At 40.7% G+C, this 23,985-nt stretch overlaps 1 protein-coding gene across 5 annotated transcripts in view; it reads left to right on the top strand.

The window, feature by feature from the left end:
• Nucleotides 1-23,985, top strand: part of Bank1 (B cell scaffold protein with ankyrin repeats 1) — a 272,779-nt gene that overhangs the window by 142,568 nt on the left and 106,226 nt on the right. The window contains exon 8 of one of the 5 annotated variants that reach the window (XM_006501487.2): nucleotides 2,583-2,746. The exons of the other annotated variants lie outside the window; for them this stretch is intronic. Coding sequence (XP_006501550.1) covers nucleotides 2,583-2,585 — 3 coding nt within the window. The 3' untranslated portion in view covers nucleotides 2,586-2,746. Of the gene's footprint in view, nucleotides 1-2,582; nucleotides 2,747-23,985 lie in introns of those variants that run through there. 5 annotated transcript variants of the gene reach the window in all.

Here is a 23,985-nt window from a genome sequence, read left to right as displayed (position 1 = left end):
CATGGTCACAGGTTTTTGTGGATGGCTCAAACAGTTTTGACCCCAAATATTGGGCTATGTCTCAGGCAGTATACACAAAGCAAACATCTCTCTTTGCCAAAACCAAGAATCAAATTAGTGCACCATTGCTTACATGGAAAGGCTAAGTGTTCAGTAAGTCATTAAATAGATAATTATCTTTCAGTTTGCTAATTTCCCTTAAAACTTCAAATATTCAACCTGTGTCATAGAGAAACAGGCAATGACACACACAAACACACATATACACACTTGCACACAGAGAGAGCTGTAACACAAATGGTCTCTGTAATAAAATTTAAATTCAGTTGAAGTTATATATGGCTTTTTTGCTTTGGGATGGAAATTTCCAACCTCTTTTCCATAGTGCTTTTTTTTTTCAGTGAAATAAAGGAAAAATTGGACCCACCCTGCATAAGACAGATTTGTAATTCCTCCCCACCTGGGTACTAAGCAGTATTCCAATCTGCTCTTAATTTGGTGAATAATTTTGGTTAGTGAAATCTGTCCCAAAATCAAGATCTCAGTAACTATTGAATATTCATTAGAGTTTCATCATTCTTTTACATGTAGATGTTTTTGAATGGTGAAACCACACACAAAAAATTAAGAACATGTTCCTGGGACAGTGAGAAGAGTGTGAGGTTTAAAAACATGTAGTGTAGAGTGTATATATGTGTGTGTGTGTGTGTGTGTGTGTGAGTCTGTATGTGTGTGTCTGAGTATGTGTGTGGTGTGTGTGCATGTGGTGTGTGTAACATGTATATATACACATACTCATATTTTATCAGATCCAGAAGTAATGCCTTCCATTTATGTATGATATATGTGTGGACTCTAGGTGCTCATGGAAGCCTAACAGAAGTATGTACAACTTAACTAAATTTATGAAGGATGGATGGTTGTTCAAGGAAGAAGTAAACTTCAACTTCAAGTCTGGGTTACTAAAAGTGGCACTGGGCATAATTTTATATGTACATTTTAGACTCAGTGTTTGAACTTTGTCCCCACAGTTTCATTAATTCAAACCATGAACCAAGAAAAAGTAAGTTAAAACATTTAATCCATGCATACCTGAGTACTTATAATAGCTTACTAGATAGTAGATCCTGATCTGAATGTCTACACGTGAGTGTTTGCATCATATCACTTTTCATTATTATCTAAAGAGAATCAGACAAGAATTCCAGATGTGCTATATTTGGTTGCTATTTTCTTTCCCTAAATCAAAAGGTTCAGGGATATGAAATAAAAAAATAGGACACATCTTAAGGCCTTAATTTTTATTTTTCTCTAAGATTTTGAATAATGAAATGGGCACTTATTATTTCTTACTTTGATAAGTATACTTAGTTTTTAAATGTTCCTGATACCTGTATTTCACAAAGAAAAGAGGTAGTTGAGTAGCTGATAATGAAGTATAACAAAGCATTTTAAAACCATAGTTATCTGAAGATCTCCCACCAAACCAATGGGCAAACCTTTTAGAATTTATACCGTGAGGCTGCCAGGTGGCCGAGATACTGATTTCTTGGCTCATGAGCCTCCTCCTCAGAACTGCCCGAGACTTAGTTTCTCAAGAATATATGTTAGCATGAAACAAGTTGAAAAGTTTCATAACTGACTCACAGATGTGAAAATAAAGTATTTGGTCTCAGTTTTTATCTTCATTATGACCTCTATTATAATGAATAAGACAAAGTGATTTACCATAATCTAATAAATTCAGTGAATGATCCAAAATTCTAAAAAATCATGTTAAATATTATTTATACTGGATTCTGTTTCTCATATGTATATATATTTACTAGCTCTTTATTTCCACCTAAACTGGCATACAAGTATTGTGGAGGCACAATACTGTGGATGTTATTTCCTGACAGTATTGTGGTAGCAACCACAAGGGTGTTGCCTTGTAACAGTAGAGACAGCCTATAGCTTTAGATCAAAATTTTCCCTGTAAAAAGAATAATTTGTAACCTCTTGAGAATAATCTATCTTGATCAGTGTGCTGTTGATTAGTTGTATAAGAAATATTCCCAAATGTTGAAAGTAAAAAATACTAGTTAATTTTCATAAGCCCTCAATCTGACTGAGTTGTCTTCCTGAATTGCCCTGTGACATGCTACAATAGAAAAAATAAAAAAACAAAACAGCAGTATTGGCTTTGTTATTGTATCATTTAAGTTCTGTATATTTTACTCATTGTGAATTTTTACATTAATACTTGCTTTTCAACTACTGAGTGAAATAATATTTATTGATATTTGTGAGATCTTAGAACTTTCTTAAATTTTACAACCAACATAAATACCTTTCTTGTCCAACCTTAATTCTGGCCTTAGATATGAGTGTGGGCTTTGTGGTCAGCTGGAACTGGAATTGGGTTTTTGTTTTGTTTGTTTTGTTTTCTCTTTTGTTTTGTTTTGAAAACAGTAATGGCCAGTATGGCTTAGATCCACTCTACGTAGACTATGATGTGCATGTATATGTCTTACAACCACAGAAATTTATGCCAATAATATTCTTGTCCTAACTTGGGCATTTCCCTTTGATGAATACAGTGAGACAAGCATGAAAGAAGAAATGCTTACATCAATTAGGTGGGTCTGAGCGTATAGAATTCTCCTCCAGGATGGACTCGTCTGTGCCATGTGGACTGCAGCTCTGATTGTTATTCGTCGCGTTCTCACGACCGGCCAGGAAGAACACAACAACCAGAATCTTCTACGGCAAAGCTTTATTGCTTACATCTTTTTGGGGCCAGAGTGTAAGAAGCAAGAGAGAGAGAAAAACGAAACCCCTTCTATTTAAAAGAGAACAACAATTGCCTAGGACGCATCACTCCCTGATTGGCTGCAGCCCATGGCCGAGCTGACGTTCACGGGAAAAACAGAGTACAAGTAGTCGTAAATACCCTTGGCTCATGCGCAGATTATTTGTTTACCAACTTAGAACACAGGATGTCAGCGCCATCTTGTGACGGCGAATGTGGGGGCGGCTTCCCACAGTTCCCCCTTTTTCTTTTAATAAGAGCAAATAGGCCACCCATATTAATGAGAGTGGAGATAGAGGTCAAATCCCCAGTGTGTAGGTAAAGGAGCCATGTACAGGATTAGCTCTTAGGCTTACAGGCTTTTACCCAGAGCAACCCTGACCTGCTCCCGTGTCGTTTTGCCTGGGGGAAGGGAACTAGGACACTGAACCTTCATGAAAGATGACATGTCTCCCTAGAATAGGCTCATATATGCCGCAGAGCCTTTCCATTGCAGTGCTTAGCCTTGCAACTCTCTCGGGCTGCTGAAGCACACTCACTCTATCTCGTGCAATGAGACTAGCCTCGTGAGATATAAGAGCTGAGTGGCCAGCGACCTATTGCCTAAGCATAGATATATCAGGGGAAGCTCCATGTTCTAGTCCTGCAAGCGCCTGGGCAATAACCACCTTGTCTCTCTTAGTTTGGGCCTTAAGCTTACAGACCAATCAAAGAAGCAACACTAATCCACAGCAAAGTGTATCTCCAAATAATATTAATCCCACCCAATTTTTTAAAGAAAGAAAATGCTGAGGAGATCCAATTGGGTAATCCTTTGGTCAGCGACAGGTCCAAGCGCGTGGAGTTGACCTGAAGTCTCAATTCTCGAAGGATCTGTTCAAATTCAGCCATCCAATTCTGTAACATATACTGAAAAAGACTTTTTGACAAATTAGCTGTCCTAGTAAATTTAACATACTGAATGGAAATAACACACAATCCCGGAAACTTTTGTTCACATCCCTGCTGAGTTATTTGTCATAATACATCTAGTTGTTTCTGGACAAGATCTATGAGTTGATTAACCAGCATGAGACCTCTCTGTATCTTGACATTAGCTGAGGCCTGTTCATCTATGACTGTAGTCACTGAGGCTGACAAAGTGTTAATGGTGTCAGTCATCTGGACCTGTCCAGACAGAACCAAGGCTGTCTGAATTAAGGCCAAACCCAGTTCCCAGTTAGTGGTAAAAAAGCAGGAGAATACTTGAGCATTATACATCACCGTCATTGGGAGTGGAAATGTCGACATTATCCCCCAACGCTGCTCTCTCTTTATTATTGACGCCCTGGACATCACCAAGACGAGGGACATTAGTATTCCCTTGGTCAGTCTGGATTTTTCGGGTGAGTCTTTCCGGTACCCAAAATGGGTTGTCTTCATTCTGTGGGAAAACACAGATAGCTCCCCTGGATCTTATCAAGATAGGATCCGGGCCATACCATTTATTATCAAGGACATTTTTCCATTTAACCATCTCATTGGGCCTATCTGGCTCTGAACAATGACGTTCAGCCGCAGTATGGCCATGAGCATCAATATTTAAAAAATTGAGTGTAAAGAGTGCCAAAGACACCGACACTCTTGGTGCTCGGGGTACAGTCTCCTCAAAAGTTCCCCTCTTCTGTTTTATAAGATAGGCTTTGAGGGTGCGATGCGCACGCTCAACAATACCCTGTCCTTGAGGGTTGTACGGAAGTCCAGTCAGGTGGGTTACGTCCATCTGACGGCAGAACTGCTGAAATTTTTGAGACGTGTAAGCTGGTCCATTATCAGTCTTAAGGAGTCTGGGTTTCCCCCAAGCACTCCATGCCTCAAGACAATGTTGAATCACATGTGAGGCTTTTTCTCCGGTTAACGGAGAAGCAAACATGATGCCAGAACATGTGTCAATAGACACATGGAGATATTGAAGTTTTCCAAAGGAAGAAACATGTGTAACATCCATTTGCCAGACCTGTAGAGGTCGAATACCGCGTGGGTTAATTCCCACATGAGGAACTGGCAAGAACTCACAGCAGCTTTGACATTGAGTAACAATGTCACGGGCTTCTTTTCTTGTCAAGGAGAAACGACTGCGTAATGTTTCAGCCGTCACATGAAAATTATTATGAAAATTTCTTGCAGCCTCTACCGGGGATGATAGGGCAGCAGCCACCACTTTAGTGGCCTTATCTGCCAAATCATTTCCCAGAGCCATGGGGCCAAGTAGGCCTGAATGGGCTCTAACATGAGTAATATAAACAGGAGATCTTCTAGATAACAAAACTAATTGTATCTGCTGAAAAATATTGGCAACTCTACTGGAAGGCTTAATCACTCCAGCCACTTCTAAAAGATTTACTGCATTTACCACATAACAGGAATCTGACACAATATTAAGGGGTTCTAAAAAGGTTTTTAAAACTTCTAAGACCACTAAACATTCTACCACTTGAGGTGAATTTTCATTATATTGTTTGGATACCACTTTACCATTAGCCACATAGGCACCTATGCCAGTTTTTGATCCATCAGTATATACCACAATCCCATTTTTAAGTGGGTTTCTTACTGTTATTTGTGGAAACACAACAGATTGATTTTGGGCAAACTGTAAGATTGGATGTTTTGGATAATGGTTATCTATTTTTCCTGAAAAGGAGGTAACTAAAACTGCCCAATCATTAGATGCGGCTGCCAAGGTTTGAACCTGTGCAGCGGTATAAGGTACAATTAAAAGATATGGACTTTGCCCAAAGTGGGTGATTGCTGCTTTTAGGCCTTTAAGGGCAAGCTGTGCAATTGCATCAGGATACCAATCTATTATTTTAGCTGGGGATACGTTTGGATGGATCCACAACAATGGCCCATTCTGCCACAAAACTGCAGTTGGCAATTGTGCTGTCTTAAAGACACACAAACTGAAAGGCTGCGAATCCTCAATACGTTGTAATTGTGCATTCTGTAAGGCCTTTTCTACCTTTTGTAAGGCCTGGTTAGCAGCTAGAGTAAGAGTCCTAGGGGAGGAGATATGAGGATCTCCTTCTAAAATACTAAACAAAGGCCTTAACTCAGCGGAAGGAATCTTTAAAAAAGGTCTGAGCCAATTAATATCTCCCAACAGCTTTTGAAAATCATTTAAGGTATGGAGGTGATCTCTTCTTATCTCTACCTTTTGGGGCACAATCTTATCTGGGGACACCACAGAGCCCAAGAATTGTCCTGTATCAGAAATTTGGACCTTTTCTGTGGCTATCTGTAGACCCCACTGACTTAAAGTTTTAAGTAGAAAAGGATATGCCTTTTGTAGCATGGTAAGGTCTTTATGGCACAGGAGGATGTCATCCATGTAAAGGAGCAAAATTAAAGAGGGGAATTGTTTCCTCACTGGCAAAAGAGCTTCTTGTACATAAAGTTGACACATAGTAGGACTATTGGACATTCCCTGTGGTAAGACCTTCCATTGATACCTCTTATCAGGTTCCATGTGATTAATAGAGGGGATGGTAAAGGCAAATCTGGGCCTATCCCTTGGACACAAAGGTATAGAAAAGAAACAATCTTTAATATCTATAATGATTAAATTCCAGCCACGTGGTAAGGCGGAAAGTACAGGGAGACCCCTCTGTACTGGGCCAAATAAGTTCATTTGCTCATTAATGGCTCTGAGGTCATGGAGCAGTCTCCACTTTCCTGACTTTTTCTTAATTACAAAAATTGGAGTATTCCAAGGTGAGGTAGAGGGTTCAATATGGCCTAATTTTAATTGTTCCTCTACCAGTTGAATCACAGCTTCTAGTTTTTCAGAGGATAGGTGCCATTGAGGAACCCACACTGGGTCCCCTGTTTTCCATGGTATGGGTCGTGCTGCCCCAATGGCCGCTAAGGAAAACCCAGACCCTGTCTGTCTTGGTTTCCATTAGGTGAGATGGGCTCTATCCTTCCCTGTTCTTGATGTCCTAACCCTTTTCCTTCTTTATAACCCATCTTTGCCATGATATTTTTTGCTTTAGCTGAATACCCTCCTGATGGGGTGTTTTCATTGGACAAAATAAGGCCCAAATGCTGCATAATATCCCTTCCCCAGAGGTTAACCGGGAGTGGGAGCACATAAGGTATGAATTTCCCTTGCTGCCCTTCAGAGGATTCCCACGTCAAGGCAACGGAGCTTATAGTGGGACATGATTGATATCCTAGGCCCTGTAATGAATGAGATGACTCTGTGGTGGGCCATGCTTTGGGCCACCAATGTGTAGAAATTATACTTTTATCTGCTCCGGTATCAAGGATGCCTTCAAACTCTTTTCCATTAATCTTAAGGCGGAGCTTAGGTCTATCATTTAAAGATACAACCAAATAGGCAGAATCATTTCCTGAGGAGCCCATTTTCTTTATCTCAGGTCCTGCAGATTTCTCCCTGGTATTATCAGGGAGGAGCAGCAGCTGAGCTATCCTATCTCCTTTACTAATAGAAAAAACGCCTTTAGGGCTTGAGCACAGGACCTGTATTTCAGGGGAATGTTGACAATCCATAATTCCAGGGTGGACTACTAAGCCCTGCAAGGTGAGTGAACCTCGGCCGAGAATAAGGCCCATGGTTCCCGGGGGCAAGGATGGTATAGGCTCCACCGGCACCGGCTGAATACTCATTTGAGGCATTAATAGGAAGTCGGAGGCGGCACGCAGGTCCACCCTTGTGGGTCTTCCTGGGTCGCCTCTCTGGCTGCTTCCTGGGTCCTGACAAACCGGTTCCCATATCTTTGAGGGCCCTGGGACCGAGGGCCCGATGACCCGTTTTTTGGCACATCAGTTGATTGACTATCAGGTGGGGGAAGAATTCTGCCCTTTATATCCCTCACAGAGCGACACTGGTCAGCTCTATGATAACCCTTGCCACACTTAGAGCAAAGAGTGAGAGTCCCTCCCTGTTTATCTGGAGCTCTGCAATCTTTCTTAAAATGCCCAGGCTTTCCGCAATTAAAACATGTCCTCTGATTATTTCTGCCCATGGAGCGGTTCTGAGATTGAAGGATGGCAGCCGCTAAACCTGCATTGCTGAGAGGTCCCCCAAGCTCTCGACAGACCCTGAGCCAGTCTTGTAAGCCTTTGTTCTTTCTTGGGGCTATGGCCGCTCGGCACTCCTTTGTGGCTTGCTCGTAGATTAGCTGTTCTATGAGAGGCGCAGCTTGCTCTGACTCTCCAAAAATACGCTCTGCTGCCTCTGTCATTCTGGCCACAAAATCTGAGAAAGATTCCTGAGGTCCCTGGATTATCTTTGTTAACTGACCAGTGGTTTCACCTGCTCGAGAGAGCGCCTTCCAGGCCCTAATAGCCGTGGAAGAAATCTGGGCATAAGCTCCCCAATGGTAGTTTGTCTGATCAGCAGAATAAGCTCCCTGACCCGTTAACAAGTCAAAAGTCCAATCTCTCTGCTCTGGAGTCAAAGCAGCTGCGTTTGCTCGGGCCTGCGCCTGTGCAGCTTCGTGCCAAAGCGCTTTCCATTCCATATATTTGCCCATACTAGGGAGAGCGGCTTTTACAACCGTCTGCCAATCAGCAGGCGTTAGTGCCATACCAGCGAGCCTGTCTAACTGCGCCAAGGTAAAATTAGCATTGGTTCCGTATTTACGAACCGACTCGGCAATTTCCTTAATCTGTACGTATTCTACCGGAGCGTGGACACGCCCACCCTCGGCTCCTTCAAAGACTGGAAATGCCTGTTGTATTTTCTTTTGTTCCTCTCGGGGAATGAATGAGTCTGCGCACTGCCTCTCTGCGCACTGCCTCTCTGCGCACCTCTCTGCGCACTGCCTCTCTGCGCACCTCTCTGCGCATTGCCCCTCTGCGCATTGCTGACGCACTACGCAGGGCGGGGGCTCCGCATAGGGCGGACCTTGAAACCGACTGCCGGGAGGTTGAACAGTACGCTGACTTTCGCCAGCCGCTTTTGGCTTTTTTCTTGACCAATTAGCTGGCTGGTAATGGGCTGCTTCTTCCTCCCAGTCTGTTTCCTCAGAGGAGGATTCTTCACTTGCTTCAGAGCTACTAAGAGCTGGCTTCCTGAGCTCATCTAGTGACGAGTATCTCCTAGAGACCTCCGCTAATCGATCTTTTTTCTTCTCCCTTTTTCCTCTTTTTCTTCTAATCTCTCTCCAGGTATTCCTACCTAACCTTAACTTTTCCTCGGGTTCAAGACCCTTGGAAAGGCCTGTATACTTATTTTGTGTACCATACTTCCTCTTTGTTCCTACTCTCTCTCCCCGCTTTACTTCTGATAGATTGTCCTGAATTTCCTCTAGAATTTTCAGCCCTATCTTAATCACTTGATAGCATGTGAAAAAGAACAAAAGGGCTCCTAACACCAGAAAAAATTCAAGGCCAAACATACTCACTGGTACTCTCGTTCCCCAGCTGAAAAGTTCTGAATTCATACAGTTGAATCCTTCTTAACAGTCTGCTTTACGGGAACCTTTATCACCGTCGTTCCCCAGCTGATGAGTTCTGAATTCGGCAGTTGAATCCTTCTCAACAGTCTGTGTTACGGGAACCTTTATAAACGTGATCCGCAGTTCTGGTTCTGAAATGAAGTATCCCTCCTGCGCCAGTCCGGAGTTTTTTCTCGTCCCGGGTTTCGGCACCAATTGTTATTCGTCGCGTTCTCACGACCGGCCAGGAAGAACACAACAACCAGAATCTTCTACGGCAAAGCTTTATTGCTTACATCTTTTTGGGGCCAGAGTGTAAGAAGCAAGAGAGAGAGAAAAACGAAACCCCTTCTATTTAAAAGAGAACAACAATTGCCTAGGACGCATCACTCCCTGATTGGCTGCAGCCCATGGCCGAGCTGACGTTCACGGGAAAAACAGAGTACAAGTAGTCGTAAATACCCTTGGCTCATGCGCAGATTATTTGTTTACCAACTTAGAACACAGGATGTCAGCGCCATCTTGTGACGGCGAATGTGGGGGCGGCTTCCCACATCTGATCTCAGTTGTTTGGCAAGGAAGGGGACCATTTTTTTTTAATGCAGAAACTACTTAGTTCTTTCCTTGATGAGCGGGGTACCTTTAGTATGGAAAACCCTGCATGCATTCCCTCAGGTTCGAGCTGAAGGATGACAGCATTAGCGATCACTGCTGTTTGGTTGAATGTAACAGGGGTTGGATGGGGTGGGTGGGGTAGGAATGCTGACCCACCTCTGTTTCATTCTCCATACCATAATGCAGTTTAATCATGTGGAAAAAACTCAGACAACTGATTCTGTAAAATGTCTAACCTCCCACTGCCCTTAATGCTATCAGTCATTAAAGAAAAGGAAACGCTGAGTAGCCTAGGGGTGAAAGAAACTCAGGAGGCATGATCCAAAACTTTGAAACAGAAGAAAAAGCATAGGATGTGAAAACAAAGAAAGCATCAATGCAGAGCTCAGATAATCATTACCTGAGAGTTCATTTATTACAACATGTTAGAGTAAGGTACCAGTTAATGGGTTTTTGTAGAATCATTATAAAAGTAAACCAACTCTAAAATTAAATTATTATTTTGAAAAAACTTAATTTATAGTTTTGTTAAAAATATATATTTGTAAAATGTTTCCATAAAATTGTGACTTGTTAGCTTTCTATTCATTAAAGACTGTTTTCATAAACATTAGTCCAAAACTTGCTCATAAGGAAAAGTTAAAGATGACAAATATCTGCTCTCCTGGTTATAATCTTGAACTGTAATTTATCATGATTGCATAGGTTTTCTAACAAAACCTTAAATGAACCTAAAACATTTCTATTTTTATCATTTCCAATTCAAATGGCATTTTCTTAGAGTATCTCTTAGAAAGAAACAAAAATCCTTAGATTAACTGACCTATAAACTGTGGACATTTGGGAACTGTAGCAAGAAATCAGAAAATCAAGAAAATCTTGAATTTTAAAGATTAGTTTGTGTGTGTGTGTGTGTGTGTGTGTGTGTGTGTGTGTGTGTTAATCCCTCAGTACCAACAAACACACAATAATTGTTACCACTCTCAGGATAATTGGTGCATTGCATGTAAATCAACATATAGACCTGGGGATATTTTCTTTCAAACAACTCACCAAATTATATAATTGTCAATACAAACAATTTTGTCTTTTAGTTTCTGCTTTTTATGCACATGACCCATTCATATTTATAAAATAAAAATTATGGATATATGTTTATAAGTACTCATAAACAAAATGATATGAAGCACCTATAGCTGTTCCCTTCCGGAGCTCAGCTATGGCAATTGAATGGCACCTGGTGCTACAGATGATTTTCCTGGAGAGAGAAGCAGTTACCTGATAGGTGCTTTTAAGTAACTGTCCTGTTGCTGAGGCACCATACTCAAGCTTTCACTTCTCTCTGAAATAAGTAAAGTTGCAATGTCTGGGAATACATTGTATCTAAGTATGCAGTACACACTATGCTTAGAAGTCATTTTAAATAACTGTAACCATGTCTACCTTATAAGTAAGGTTCCTGAAGAGGAAACCTAGGTCAAACATGTAACTCATTCTGCATTCTAAATAAGGAAAAACACTTGAGCAAAATCTCATTTATATTTGGTTGTTCTATATAGTAGTTAAGATGAAAATATCAAAAATAGTAAGAATATGTATCGCTGAGTATATGATGAAGATTTGATGGTGCATCAGGTTTTTGGCTCTATGAAGACAGAACTTCAACTTTAAATCTTGTCACATTAAAAGCAGTCAATAAATATTTGTCAGATAGTAAATGTTTTCACACCTAAGCAATGGAAAAGGAGCTTTGTATCTATTTCTGACTATATTGTTTGAGAATTCCAAACATGTGTGTAGCATAGCTGAGGAGCTACTGGCAATTGGTGGCTGCTGCAGAAGGGAGCATTCTTCAAGGGTACAGCTACCAACAGGCCACCCATGGTTGAGCTTGTAGCCACCCACATGTACACTGACAGCACCAAGATGACTCACTGGGTTTTTTTTTTTTTAAAGTATGTTGTTTGTAAAAATGTCTGGGGGAAGCTGGACTGAGGGAGTAGAAACTGGATTTGAGCAAGAGAGAGTTTAAATCTAATATTTGACTCATAAGGCAATGTTCTTTGTGTACACACTAGGAGATTTGTTCATAGAATTAAAGAATTTGATAATGTTATTCTGTTTTGAAAATAAAGGATAGGCAACAATGAAAAGACTCCTCAACTAATGTTAGTGAAGAATAAGAAGGTAAGGTGTACTTCTCTACATCTGTACCAAGAGAGGGCACTCGCACCGCTTCCCAGGTGGGATGTAGAGGCTGGAGATGACTCAAGGTGAACACTACGCTGGAGCTCAAATGGCTGCAGTGAAGTGAAACAAGATGTTGAATTACCCGAAGCTTTGCTATGTTCAAGAGCCCGAGGGCAAAAACCACAGCTCTTTCATCTATAAAGTTGATGCTATTTATCTCAGAACAAAGGTAGCATAAATAATAAGTAACTGGAGATTGAAATGTTCCCATCTGTCCTTTTCCATCTCTTGTCATATTTATGGGCAATGCCTTGTGCAGAACACTTTATCTTGAAACAATAAACAAGGAGCTGCCTTCCCGCACCGAGGCGTTTCTGTTCTTGCTCAGTAAATATCAAGATCACAATATGGCAAAGGTTTATGGAGACAGTACAAAAGATTAGAAGAGATTTGTGTTAAAAATGATTACAGTGCTTGGAAATTTTGTATCAGACTTGGACCTGTACATTATTCCTTGTTTTACAAATCCATTCTGCAGAAATAATCAAATATTCTGAAGCAGAGGTCATAAAATGCTATTGATAACCTTGATTTGTCTATAACCATTTTATCTCTGGCTGCCAATACCAACTACTTTAACTCAACTTTTATACTAATTTTTCAACTATAACATATATATGTTAACCATGTATGTATGTATGTATGTATGTATATATATATGTGTGTGTGTGTGTGTGTGTGTGTACATACATATATATATACACACATATATATACACACATATATATGGAGAGAGAGAGAGAGAATTGCATTTCTGAAAATCTTATGCTTGCAATAAAACCATGAGTCATGAGATCATATTTTATTGTATATGATGTGATTTATGTGTAATACAATGGTGCATACATCATACATGTGAGAACTGTTTCTTCTGTCTCCAGCTACTGTGGGCCTCCTTGTCCCTCTATGTTTTCTTTTTATGACACAACAAGCTACAACCAGCAAAATAGCATCAGACAATAGGGGTTCGTTCTCATAGTCAGGACATTAAGATGTCATCAAGACTTGCTTCTTTTGAGGCTTTCTGGGAAGATCTCAGCTTTTTTCTCAGTTTCTAGAAGCAATTCTTGGCAATCCTTAGTTTATAATGCCCTTAGCCATTGTTCCCTGGATATAAGTCTTTGTACCTATCTTCACAAGTTGCTCTGTAAAGGACATCAATCAGTGTACTTAGGGTATATTCCTACCCAGTATGACCTCCTCTTTATTTGGTTACATCTGTACTGACCCTATATTCATATAAAGTGCCAGGCACTGGTCCTGTGGCACTAGGACTTCAGCATTCTTTTGAGGAGAACAAGCTCTACTCTTCAAATGTTCCTCATGAAACCTCACTTGGGAAAAACTATCAAGGCTGCAAGGGGAGGTGGCAGTTACATTCTGGTAAACAGTTGTTATTTGTAGGATCTGTTCTTATTTACACATGTTGAGATGAAGTCCAAACCAGGTCCAAACATCATTGTGACAGGAACAGAGGGTGATGAACCCTGTCATTCAGGAACTCTTTCGTTAACTAGCCAGGAAATGGAGTGGTTAGATTGAGGGTGACCTGCGGCCTGGTCAGTACTTTGGAAGACTGGTATGTTGGAAGAGGAAATGCCAGGACTTCCAGAGAAGGAAACCATGAACCTTGTATGCATGGAATTTTCCAGATAGACTGTCATCACAGTTAGCTATGCATATAATCCATTTTCAGAATAGAATTATCAAAAGCTGCATGCAGTTATTTGAAATATAATAGAAGCAATTTCTTCCAACACACACACACATTAAATTCACAAAGCAAAGGAATTTGTTCTACTAGAAAGGACTCTCTGACTGTTGGTTTTCAGATGAAGGGGCAATTTGGAGTACCAGAGGGACATTTTCTAAAATTTTACTTGTTTCTCCCAATCAAATACCACAGTAGATTTTTACAGTAGACAGGAGAAGTACAAAGGTCAATGATAGTGAGCTGAATTAGTCAATAAAAACAAAAGGCTTTTTTTTTATTGGTGAAGTAATTATATTGAGATTTTAGCTGTGTGGATACATGTGGTTAGTGCTCACTTACAATTCTTAAAAGCTGCCTTTGTGGGTGCCTTGGATAAGAGGATGCAAAATGAGTTACTCAACTTTCAGGCAGGGATACAGCAGGGAAAGCCCATTAACGCAAAGCAGCATGCAGAAACAGCAATGATATCCTAACCAATAGACAATATCATGAGCACGGGAGTTACCTTTAGTTCAGCCATCCTGATGATTGGGGTACCACACATTGAGATTGTTCAAAGGGATTATACTGGATTTAGACTGGGGGAAAAATAATGTATCAGGTCTGGGATGCGATCTTTCTGGTTTCTTACTGTTTCTGGTTTTCTTTTCCTGGTACAAATCTAGATCATGTCTTCTTTCATGTTCCTAGAGCTGTCATTTTATCCTGCCCTTCACACCATGAAATTTGCTGGTGAAGTTGTTATCCCATCATTTACTATGAGAGAATATCACTCATTTAGTATATGATTCTAGCAAGGGGTTCGTGAAAAGAGAATGCTGCTCTGTTGTATGATATGAATTTGAAACTAAGCCACCCTTTCAGAAGAAAATGCCCTGCATGCTGTTTCCCGCCTTGTTCAAAGTTGTAGCAGATCTTTGATGTAGTTTTGAGTTATACGATTGACCCCCCTCTCCTTTTAAGTGGCATTGTAAGACTCTCAAAAATTAATGGGGAGATCATTTCCGCATAGTTTGAGAATCAAGTCTTTGTGAGTATCCCAGTTCTGTCAATCATCTATATGCATTTCTTAGGGGAGAACTTCTAATAAACACAAGTTTTTTTTCATTCATAGCTGGTGTGATAGTGAAATGGAGATAATTGGTATAAAATGTTTAGTATGATGTTTGTATGGTGATTGCTTAATAACTGTCAAAATATTTCCAAATAATCTACATTTTAAAATTGAGCTTTTATGAAAAGACTCCTTCAGTATTTTTAAAACCACTACCTATTTATTTAAAATAAGATATTTTAAGATATAATTTACATATCTTATTTTAAGAATATTTAAAAGTGATGTTTCCATATAATACATGTAACAGTATTATCACTTGAATACATTCCTTGTCACTAAACCCAGAGTAAGGCTTACCCTGGAGGACTCTGTAGGCAGAAGATGGGATCAAATGACTTTCACTTTTCCTCAGCATTCTGTCCTGTATTTCCATGGAAACCGGGCACATAGTTTTGATTCGGGTCATCCTCTCCGCCCACAGAACCTTTCAGCTCTCCAGGCAATTGTAAAAGTATCTTCTTTTCTGGTTTGTTTTTATTCTTTGTAATTACAGCTGGAGCTCCAGCAGAGACTGAAGTAAATGATCCCCTGCTCCCTTGGAAGTCCTAGAGATCTTCGGGTTTAGGCAAGCTTGGTTATTCCCCCCAAACTAAAAGCACATCAAGTTGTTAACAGACCTTGAATGCAGCACTTGAAGATGCTCTGCAGTCCTGGAGAATAGCCTAGGTAATTCCAAGGGTTCTTCTTGATCCTCTCTGTGAAAGGATGTAAAGTCCTATCAGTACCCATCACTTGCTCTACCTCCATGCCTTGCTCTGCCATCAGTTCACAGAGGAAGCTCAATAGAAGATAAGTAAGATAGCACTCGTCAACATTTCAATCTGGGTGGGGAGATCTTACAAGACCCCACCCTAGATAAAGGGCTGTAGGAAAACAGTGGCAGCTTAGAGAGGAGGAAGTCAGTCTGTCTTCTCCAGAGAAAAGTCCCCAGAGAGGTGATTCAATCCATCTCAAGTGGTACACCCTACACAGACATATAGATGAGAGCAACACTAAGTGGATTCAGAAGGAAATTGTATAGAGAGTTGGAGAAAGCGAGGGAGAGATGTAACTATAATATTTAATAAGTATTCAATTAATTAAATTAAATTAAAAAAATAAAGGTCAAGAACTTGAGAGGGGGACATGGGAAGAGTTAGAAGGAGAGAAGATGGGATTTAATGATGTAAATTGTAGTCACATATGAAATCTTCAATACATTTTTTAAAAGAAAAAAAGAAAAATGCTCGCTTAGTTCCCAGGAAACCAACTGATCGCTTTTTGCACGTTGTCTGTTGTTGTCTTCCAAAGGCCCCTTGTCACATTTTTCTCTTAGTACGACAATACTGCTGGCAAGTCTGTTTTTCCTCATCAGCTATAATCTTCACTATACCAGAAAACAAATTAACCTATAATCTTCACTATATTAGAAAACAGATTAACCAATAGGAGAATGGATGTGCTTTTTTTTTTTTTTTTTTTTTTTTTTTTGGCTTAATTGTCCTCTTAGTAATCAACCCTCCAAAGTTGTGTCAGACAAGCCTTTTTAAGTTGGGTAACATAATGTCCCTGTCTCACTGGTTTATTCTCCCTGCTTCAGTTGGTCTTCAGTGTCTGGAAATTGCAGAGAGTAGAAGAATTACTACTTTGAGATTAGTACTTTTCCAGTAACCAGTTCTTGAGACAGATGTTATTTCTTAAGGTAAACCACGTTCTTGCGATTACTCATGGTCCACTCTGGGATGAAGCCACTGTCGGCAATGTGTAGTCCTTTCTCCGCAGAGTTCTGGTGTGGGAGTCTCCCATGACTCACCTCCTTCAGAGTAGCTGATCCATCATCAAGAAAACACTGTCTGAACTGGACCTGGAAACAAAATAGAAAACTATGTGAACTTTCTGAGGAGTTCAAGATTATGTGGAAACTTTGAAAACTTGCCATTTGGGCTATATGTGCATCTTGTGTTTTTCTTGGTTATTCAGTCTTCCTCTTGAAGCACAAGACTTGAAGCTACAACTCCTTTTTTCAGCGGTGCCTATCTTCACTATCTTCACAATTTTTGTTAGAGGTCAATATTTGTTTCTACTTGACCATTTATTTACTTATTATCTGGCAGGTACTAAATTCAAGTTAATCCTAGAAGCAAAATCTACCTTACAGATTTTAAGGGATACTAAAAGTTGCTAAGAAGTTTCTCAAGGTAAGCTAGTTGATTGAACTGCCAAACTTTAAAAGCAAGCATGATATAGAAATCTGTCCTTGCTTTACTAAGTTCGAATATCCCCTCCAAAAGAGGAATTGAAGTTTATTCATCACTATTTCAGAACTGGGAGGTGGGCCCTTTAAGAAGTGTCTGGGTGGTGCTGAGTCTGTTCTCACAGATCAGTGCCACCACTGCAGGTGTGTATTTTACAAAAAGCGTGAGTTCATTCTGACTCCCCGTGTCTGCCTAGCATAGATGGGCTGCTGCCCATTTGTTAGATTGCTGGTGCCCATGGAACTTTGCAGCACCCAGGACTGTGTGCCCAGTAATCATCCATTGTTTATAAATTATCCAGCCTGTGGCATTCTGTTAGGCTGTGTGAACTGGAATAAGACACTAAGTCATGTTGAGGAAACAGCTACTGCCTTTTCTTGTTGCTTTGCAGCAGGCTGCCCCAGTGATTTGCTTTCTTTCTTCTCTCTCTCTCTCTCTCTCTCTCTCTCTCTCTCTCTCTCTTAAAATAATTCTTGCTGTTTCGGGTAGTTGTATGCCAACCGGGCCCATCTGGTGCTATTTTTCTAGAATATTACAGGACTGCTTTCCTACTCAAAGATAACACTTTCACATGTCCTTAAAGCTTTTCTTGTCTTCATCCTTGCAGTGGTCACTCTACTGTAATCAGTTTGCCACAAGCTGGATTCCAATAAGAAATGGTGGAGGGGGGGATGGAGGATGATAGAAGGATCCGTAGCAGCTGTGTGGATAATGGATACTGACATCAGTCCTGTACACAGGCTCGGCTCAGCAGAGTCCTTCCCATAGCAGGAACTGCCTCGCTGCCAGCCATGGCTGCACTCCAGCACTCTGGTGGCAGACTGCATGGCAATGCAGGTATTTTGGGAAACACTACCATCTCAAATAGCTGAGAGCATACATAACCAAAAGCCCTTGAGAGGACAGTGTGAAAGCTTCTGGTATGTTGATAATTTCACTTTGATGTATAAAACTCACAGATTGTCTTGTGAAATCAACTTTCTGCCAGGAAGTCATAATTACGGAACCAAAGTCAAAGGCACAGTATAGCAGTGAAACCCTGTGTCCAGCTTGAGATGTTTCCTCTCAGCACTGAAGCCTCTTAAGATGCTTCCTAGAGAGTAGATTTCTGATGATACAGGCAAGAACAGTCGATATGTAGAACACTACTAAAATTTGAAAATGTTCAACCATAGCAAGAAAATGCCCACTATGCCAAAGCAAGTTAACAATATTTAGGTGGAACTATACACCTTCAAAGATTAATATCTCATCGGACATGTGTGCAGTATTCCCCCTCATTATCTGTAGGCATGAACAGAAAAGGCAGTCCCAGGAGTGAACTCATCAATGAGGTTCCACATCCAGAGGTTGGAAGTAATGCTTGTTTCTATACAATTGTACAATTTCTTTGATCGAGGCTGAAGGAGCAGAAGTCTTACCTATCAAGAGTAAAGTCTATTAGAAAAGTCACATGATGAAACTGCTTACCTCATTGTAAAGGTAACAAACCAATTCTGGCTTAGGTTACCAGAGATCTGAGGGTCAGGATTCTACCTCATCCTTGTGACACTCAGGTCATTTATCAGTTTATCAGAAAGATCACTACTTTCCCTGAATGAACACATCATTGAGAGTGAGAATTCCACTGCTGACAAATTGACATGAGAAGAGCATGGGGTCTTAGCCATGAGCCAGGTGCTTCCCCCAAGGCCAGGTGTTCCTGCACATAGATGAGGGTGCTCTCTCAAAGGGACCATGGCCTTCCCTCACATAGGCTGGAGGCCTCCTCACATAAGCACATTTGTTATGTCATGTTGTCAGGTGCCTTCTTTTACATGAACTGGGGCATTCCTATGCATTGGCCTTAGTACTTCTCACGGGAATGAGAGTGCTCCCTCACATTGGCCAGAGTGTTCCTTCACAGAGCTTGGATGCTCCCTCACATAGATATGAATGGGGTCCCTAGCTCATGCTATCCCACTCTCAAATGGGTGTAGAAACTCACTACATGGATCCAAGCATAGTCCCTCATAGGAGTTGAGTGTTCCCCATAGGGATGAGAGTATTGCCTCAGAGATCAGGATGCATCTTCAAAGAGGCCATGGTGCTCCCTCATCAGTTCCAAGACAAGTACTCCTCATAGGGGACTTGGTGCCCCTTTGATATGGGTGAAAAGCATAGTGGTCACAACAATTCTAGCCAGATCTAAGGCCTCTACTTCTCATTAAATGATTCTTTCATGAACTAAACTAGAAAGACATGTTTACCTAAACCCAGCAAATAATAGTATTCTAAATACAAATGGAATTCATTAAGTGGCCTCCGAGTACACAGCACCCACACAACTTGTAAGGAAGACACATAAGGAAGTTACAACTTCTCTGTCCTTATTTTTCACTCTAGGTTAAACAGGCTATTTATACAGCCATATACAAGGAAAAACAAAATGACTAGGTACCCAACGAAGCCCAGTGTAGTAAGAACAGGTAACATTTTGTCATTTGTCAAGATTGTTGTGTATCTCTGTGGGATTCTAGCACAGTCTTATGAAGAATAGTTATGCGCAAACAGTCATTGATCTGGTTTTCTCTCTGTTGCTTTGATAAAACACTAATCAAAAGCCGCTTGCTCACAGCCATCCATTGGACAAAGCACATGGTCCCCAATGAAGGAGCTAAAGAAAGTACCCAAGGAGCTGAAGGGGTCTGCAGCCCTATAGGAGGAACAACAATATGAACTAACCAGTACCCCCAGAGCTCCCTGGGACTAAACCACCAATCAAAGAAAACACATGGTGGGATTCATGGCTCTAGCTGCATATGTAGCAGAGGATGACCTCGTTGATCATCAATGGGAGGAGAGGCCCTTGGTCCTGTGAAGGTTCTATGCCCCAGTATAAAGGACTACCAGGGCCAGGAAGTGGGAGTGGGTAGGTTGGTGAGCAGGGGGAGGGAGAGGGGAGCGGGTGTTTTCAGAGGGGAAACTAGGAAAGGGAATAACATTCGAAATGTAAATAAAGAAATATCTAATTAATAAAAGCAGCTTGGGCAGGAAAGGATTTATTTGATCTTGCACACAGATCAGGTCACAGTTCTTAACTTGGGAAAGTCAGGCAAGAAGTCAAGGCAGGCGTGTGGAGGCAGGGAATAAGACAGAGAGCATGGAGAAGTTCTGCTGGCTGTCTAGCTTCTGAAGCTACATTTCTCATGGAGCATTGTTCTCACCTTCCAAGAATGGGAGTGCCCATAGTGGGTTCGGCTGTCCCATATCAATTATCAATCAAGGATATGCTCCATAGTTGTGCCCATTGGCCTGCATAGTGTCAATTCTACCTTTGAGGTTCCTTCTTCAAGGCGTGTCAAGTTGGCAGTCATTTAGTGGACAGTAGAGAATGAACAAGATCCAAGGTGGGCACATGCTAAGATGAGATGTAATGGGGAAGAGAGTCAGACAGAGGAATGAGGAATTCATCTCTACCCATGATGAAAGAAAATGGAGGTAGAATGAAGGCAATGGAGAATCTCTTTAGAATTCTACCCCTCCTTGAGCTCTGTTCATGAATCAACAGCAGTTTGGACAGCATATCTCTATACCATTTACATGGAGCAAGCTTGATAACTCTCCAACTGACCATATATACTGACTAGGGGTAGGAGTCTTTAGCTTGCTCCTTGCCCAACATTTAAAACATCCAGGAAGACAACTTTCTGAAGATTTAAACTACCTGTCACTAATAAAAGTAATTAACTATGTGGTCACTGGTGGCTCTCAAACTTTCACATTTTTTTCTGTTTCTATAGAGAAAATGAATAAATATTGGTCAGATGTTGAAAATATATAAAAGGAAAAATGATTTTCCTTCTAAAATATTTTCCCTAAGTTTTTGGCCCTTTATAAGGATCAAATTTAAAAACAGAAATTGACTGGTAAAATGCCAATAAATACACTAGGTGGATGGTATTCAGACACAAAGCTAAATTCTTCCACGATTAGGCTTGAGTTTCTCATCCGTCATCAATACACAGTGTTTGGTGGTTTTGCTTGGGTGGACATTATATTAAATAAAGCAGTAATGATGGCATCTCCAGACCCTCATGGTGCTGTTCCACCCTGTCATGGCTGCATACTTTAACTTCTTCAACTTCTTCATCTCCCAGAGGTATTAGACTTGTACAGGGACACTGGCATTTGGCTGTCAAGTCAGAAGCAGGGTAATTTCCCCAGTGAGTAAAAGCATCATTGGCCACCAAACCCAGACACTATTGCATATGCCAGAAAGATTTTGCTGAAGGGACCCTGTTATAGCTGTCTCGTATGAGGCTATGCCAGTGCCTGGCAAATACAGAAGTGGATGCTCATAGTAATCTATAAGATGGAACACAGGGCCCCCAATGGAGAAGCTAGAGAAAGCACCCAAGGAGCTGAAGGGGTCTGCAACCCTATAGGTGGAACAACAATATGAACTAACCAGTACCCCCAGAGCTCATATCTCTAGCTGCATTTGTAGCAGAAGATGGCCTAGTCGGCCATCACAGGGAAGAGAGGCCCCTTGGTATTGCAAACTTTATATGCCCCAATACAGGGGAATGCCAGGGCCAAGAAGCGGTAATGGGTGGGTAGGGGAGCAGGGCGGAAAGAGGGTATAGGGAACTTTCGGGATAGCATTTGAAATGTATATAAAGAAAATATCTAATAAAAAACCAAACCAAAACAAAAACATCATCATGGTGGTGACTCTCAGTCAACGTTGAGGGTCTCTACTCTGCTTTGGATCTCCATTATCTGCTAGTTTTCTCTGATCGCATTATGCTTAGTGTCAAAAATGTTTTGAAATAGTTTATTTCTGAGGCAAATATAAAACAAATCAATGTTTGGTTTTTTTTTAAGTGCTGGTTTCTTTTAGGTTAAGAAAAGGAAGCTGATGACTGTAGATAGATTAGAGAATGTAATTTACATGGAATATTTTCTTTGTTAAAGAGAGAAGCTAAATATAGGTCTTTCAGCTTTGTCTGAAATATTGTTACCCTCAGTCTTAGCAGCCTTCTCTAAAATCTATTCATCTGGGTTTCTTAGATTAGGAAGTCATCTCCTCTACTTGAATGTTATGCTCAGATGTCTATTGAACAAGGCTGAAATGTCAACAGGAAAGGCCTACCAGTGCTCTGTTATGTAAGCTTAGTCACTGGGTGTTATTCCACAGTCATTGCATCTCTCAATTCCAGTTTATTCCTGATTCCTACCTGATGAAATAATTAGAAAGGTTATAAAGCAGGTGGAGAAATAAGTCAAACACATAATTGCTACCACCTACTCTCTTCCCATCTGCTTTCTCTTCTCATGCATTCTCTAAAACTCTGCTCTCAAGCGCTGTTAGGAATTTTGAGTGTCAATAATGTGGCCCGGCTACCTTCTAGTGGAGTTCCAAAGTCTTCATGTGATGCAGGAGAAAGCTCACCCTCCTCAGACCTTGGAATCACATGAACTATGTTTTGTACCACTGTCTCTAATTGTTCTAAGGTTTTATGTTTGCTTCTTATTTTTATGTGTGGATGTGAGTGGAGCACCACTGACATCATAGGGCTTGTTCTCTCCATTTGTCTTAGTTAAGGTTTCATTGCTGTGAAGAGACACCATGATGGTGACAACTCTTATGAAACATAACAACACATTGGGTCTGGCTTACAGTTCAGTTAGTGAACTGTCACCATGGCAGGAAGCATGGCATCGTGCAAGCAGATGTGGCGCTAGTTAGCCAAGGGTTCTACATCTGGATCCAAAAGCAGCAGGAGGAGAGAATGTGCCACTAGAACTGGCTTGAGCTTTAGAAACCTCAAAGCCAGTGCCCAGTATAAAAGGTCTATGAAAAGGCTACATCTACTCCAATCAGGCCACACCTAATAATGCCACTCCCTACGAGCCAATGGGTGCCATTGGTATTGAAACCACCACACCATCTTTCTGGATCTCGTGAGTAAACTCAGGACTCCTGGCCGGTGCACAAGAGCCCCAGCCCATTGAGCCATCTGAGTAAACCAGTGTCATTGTCTTATTCTGTGCTGTGCCCACCTCTCCGTTTTTACCTAAACACAGGTCCTGTCAGATGTGCTCTCAACTGATCTTTCTCTTCTGATATTCTTACCCACTATAACATTTTCAATACAGCCTAACTTTTGTCTCCATATAGAAAGGTCCACTCTGCTCCCTACATAGTCTCCATTGGCTGCAAACCCTTTCTCCCAATTACAACCCAAACACACTCTGAAGCTGCAGCCAGTTTCAAAATTACTTCATTATCTGTACCAAACCAGCTCATGTCTGTCATCAGCCCGCCAGCCTTCTTCCTTTGCTCTTTCCCTCTTTCTTGCTTGCCTGTTTTCCTCCCTTCTCCCTTGCTTTCTTTCTTCATTCTGAAGCTCTACCTTTACCCTGCTATCTAAAATTTGGTAGACCTTCCTGAATCCTCTTTGATATTTGAATTATCTTTTGATTTTTGCACAAAAGCAAAATTCTATACTCCTATTGAAAACAGTGTTCTATAATGTGTCTTTTATAACTTGATTGTATCATCGATGTTTTCTTTTTAATGGCTATGTACTCTTTTGGGATCCATAGTTTTTATATTAATGATATATGTTCAAACTGCTCTCAACCTTTCTTTAGTAAGAGCAATGTTATACTTAAGTCATCATTGATTAATTTCTTAAATTCTTTTCAGCTTTCTGGATTCCATTGCTATACTTCTGTATTATTTTATTGTTAATATGTGATTTAATATTTTTATAACCATAAATGTAACAACTACCTTTTTGTTTATAAAGAAATATCAAAACTAT

This window comes from Mus musculus, chromosome 3 (genome assembly GCF_000001635.26).
Source record: "Mus musculus strain C57BL/6J chromosome 3, GRCm38.p6 C57BL/6J".
Classification (NCBI taxonomy): domain Eukaryota; kingdom Metazoa; phylum Chordata; class Mammalia; order Rodentia; family Muridae; genus Mus; species Mus musculus.
The sequence above is the reverse complement of the archived record's forward strand: the minus strand, read 5'-3'. Positions and strand labels throughout refer to the sequence as shown.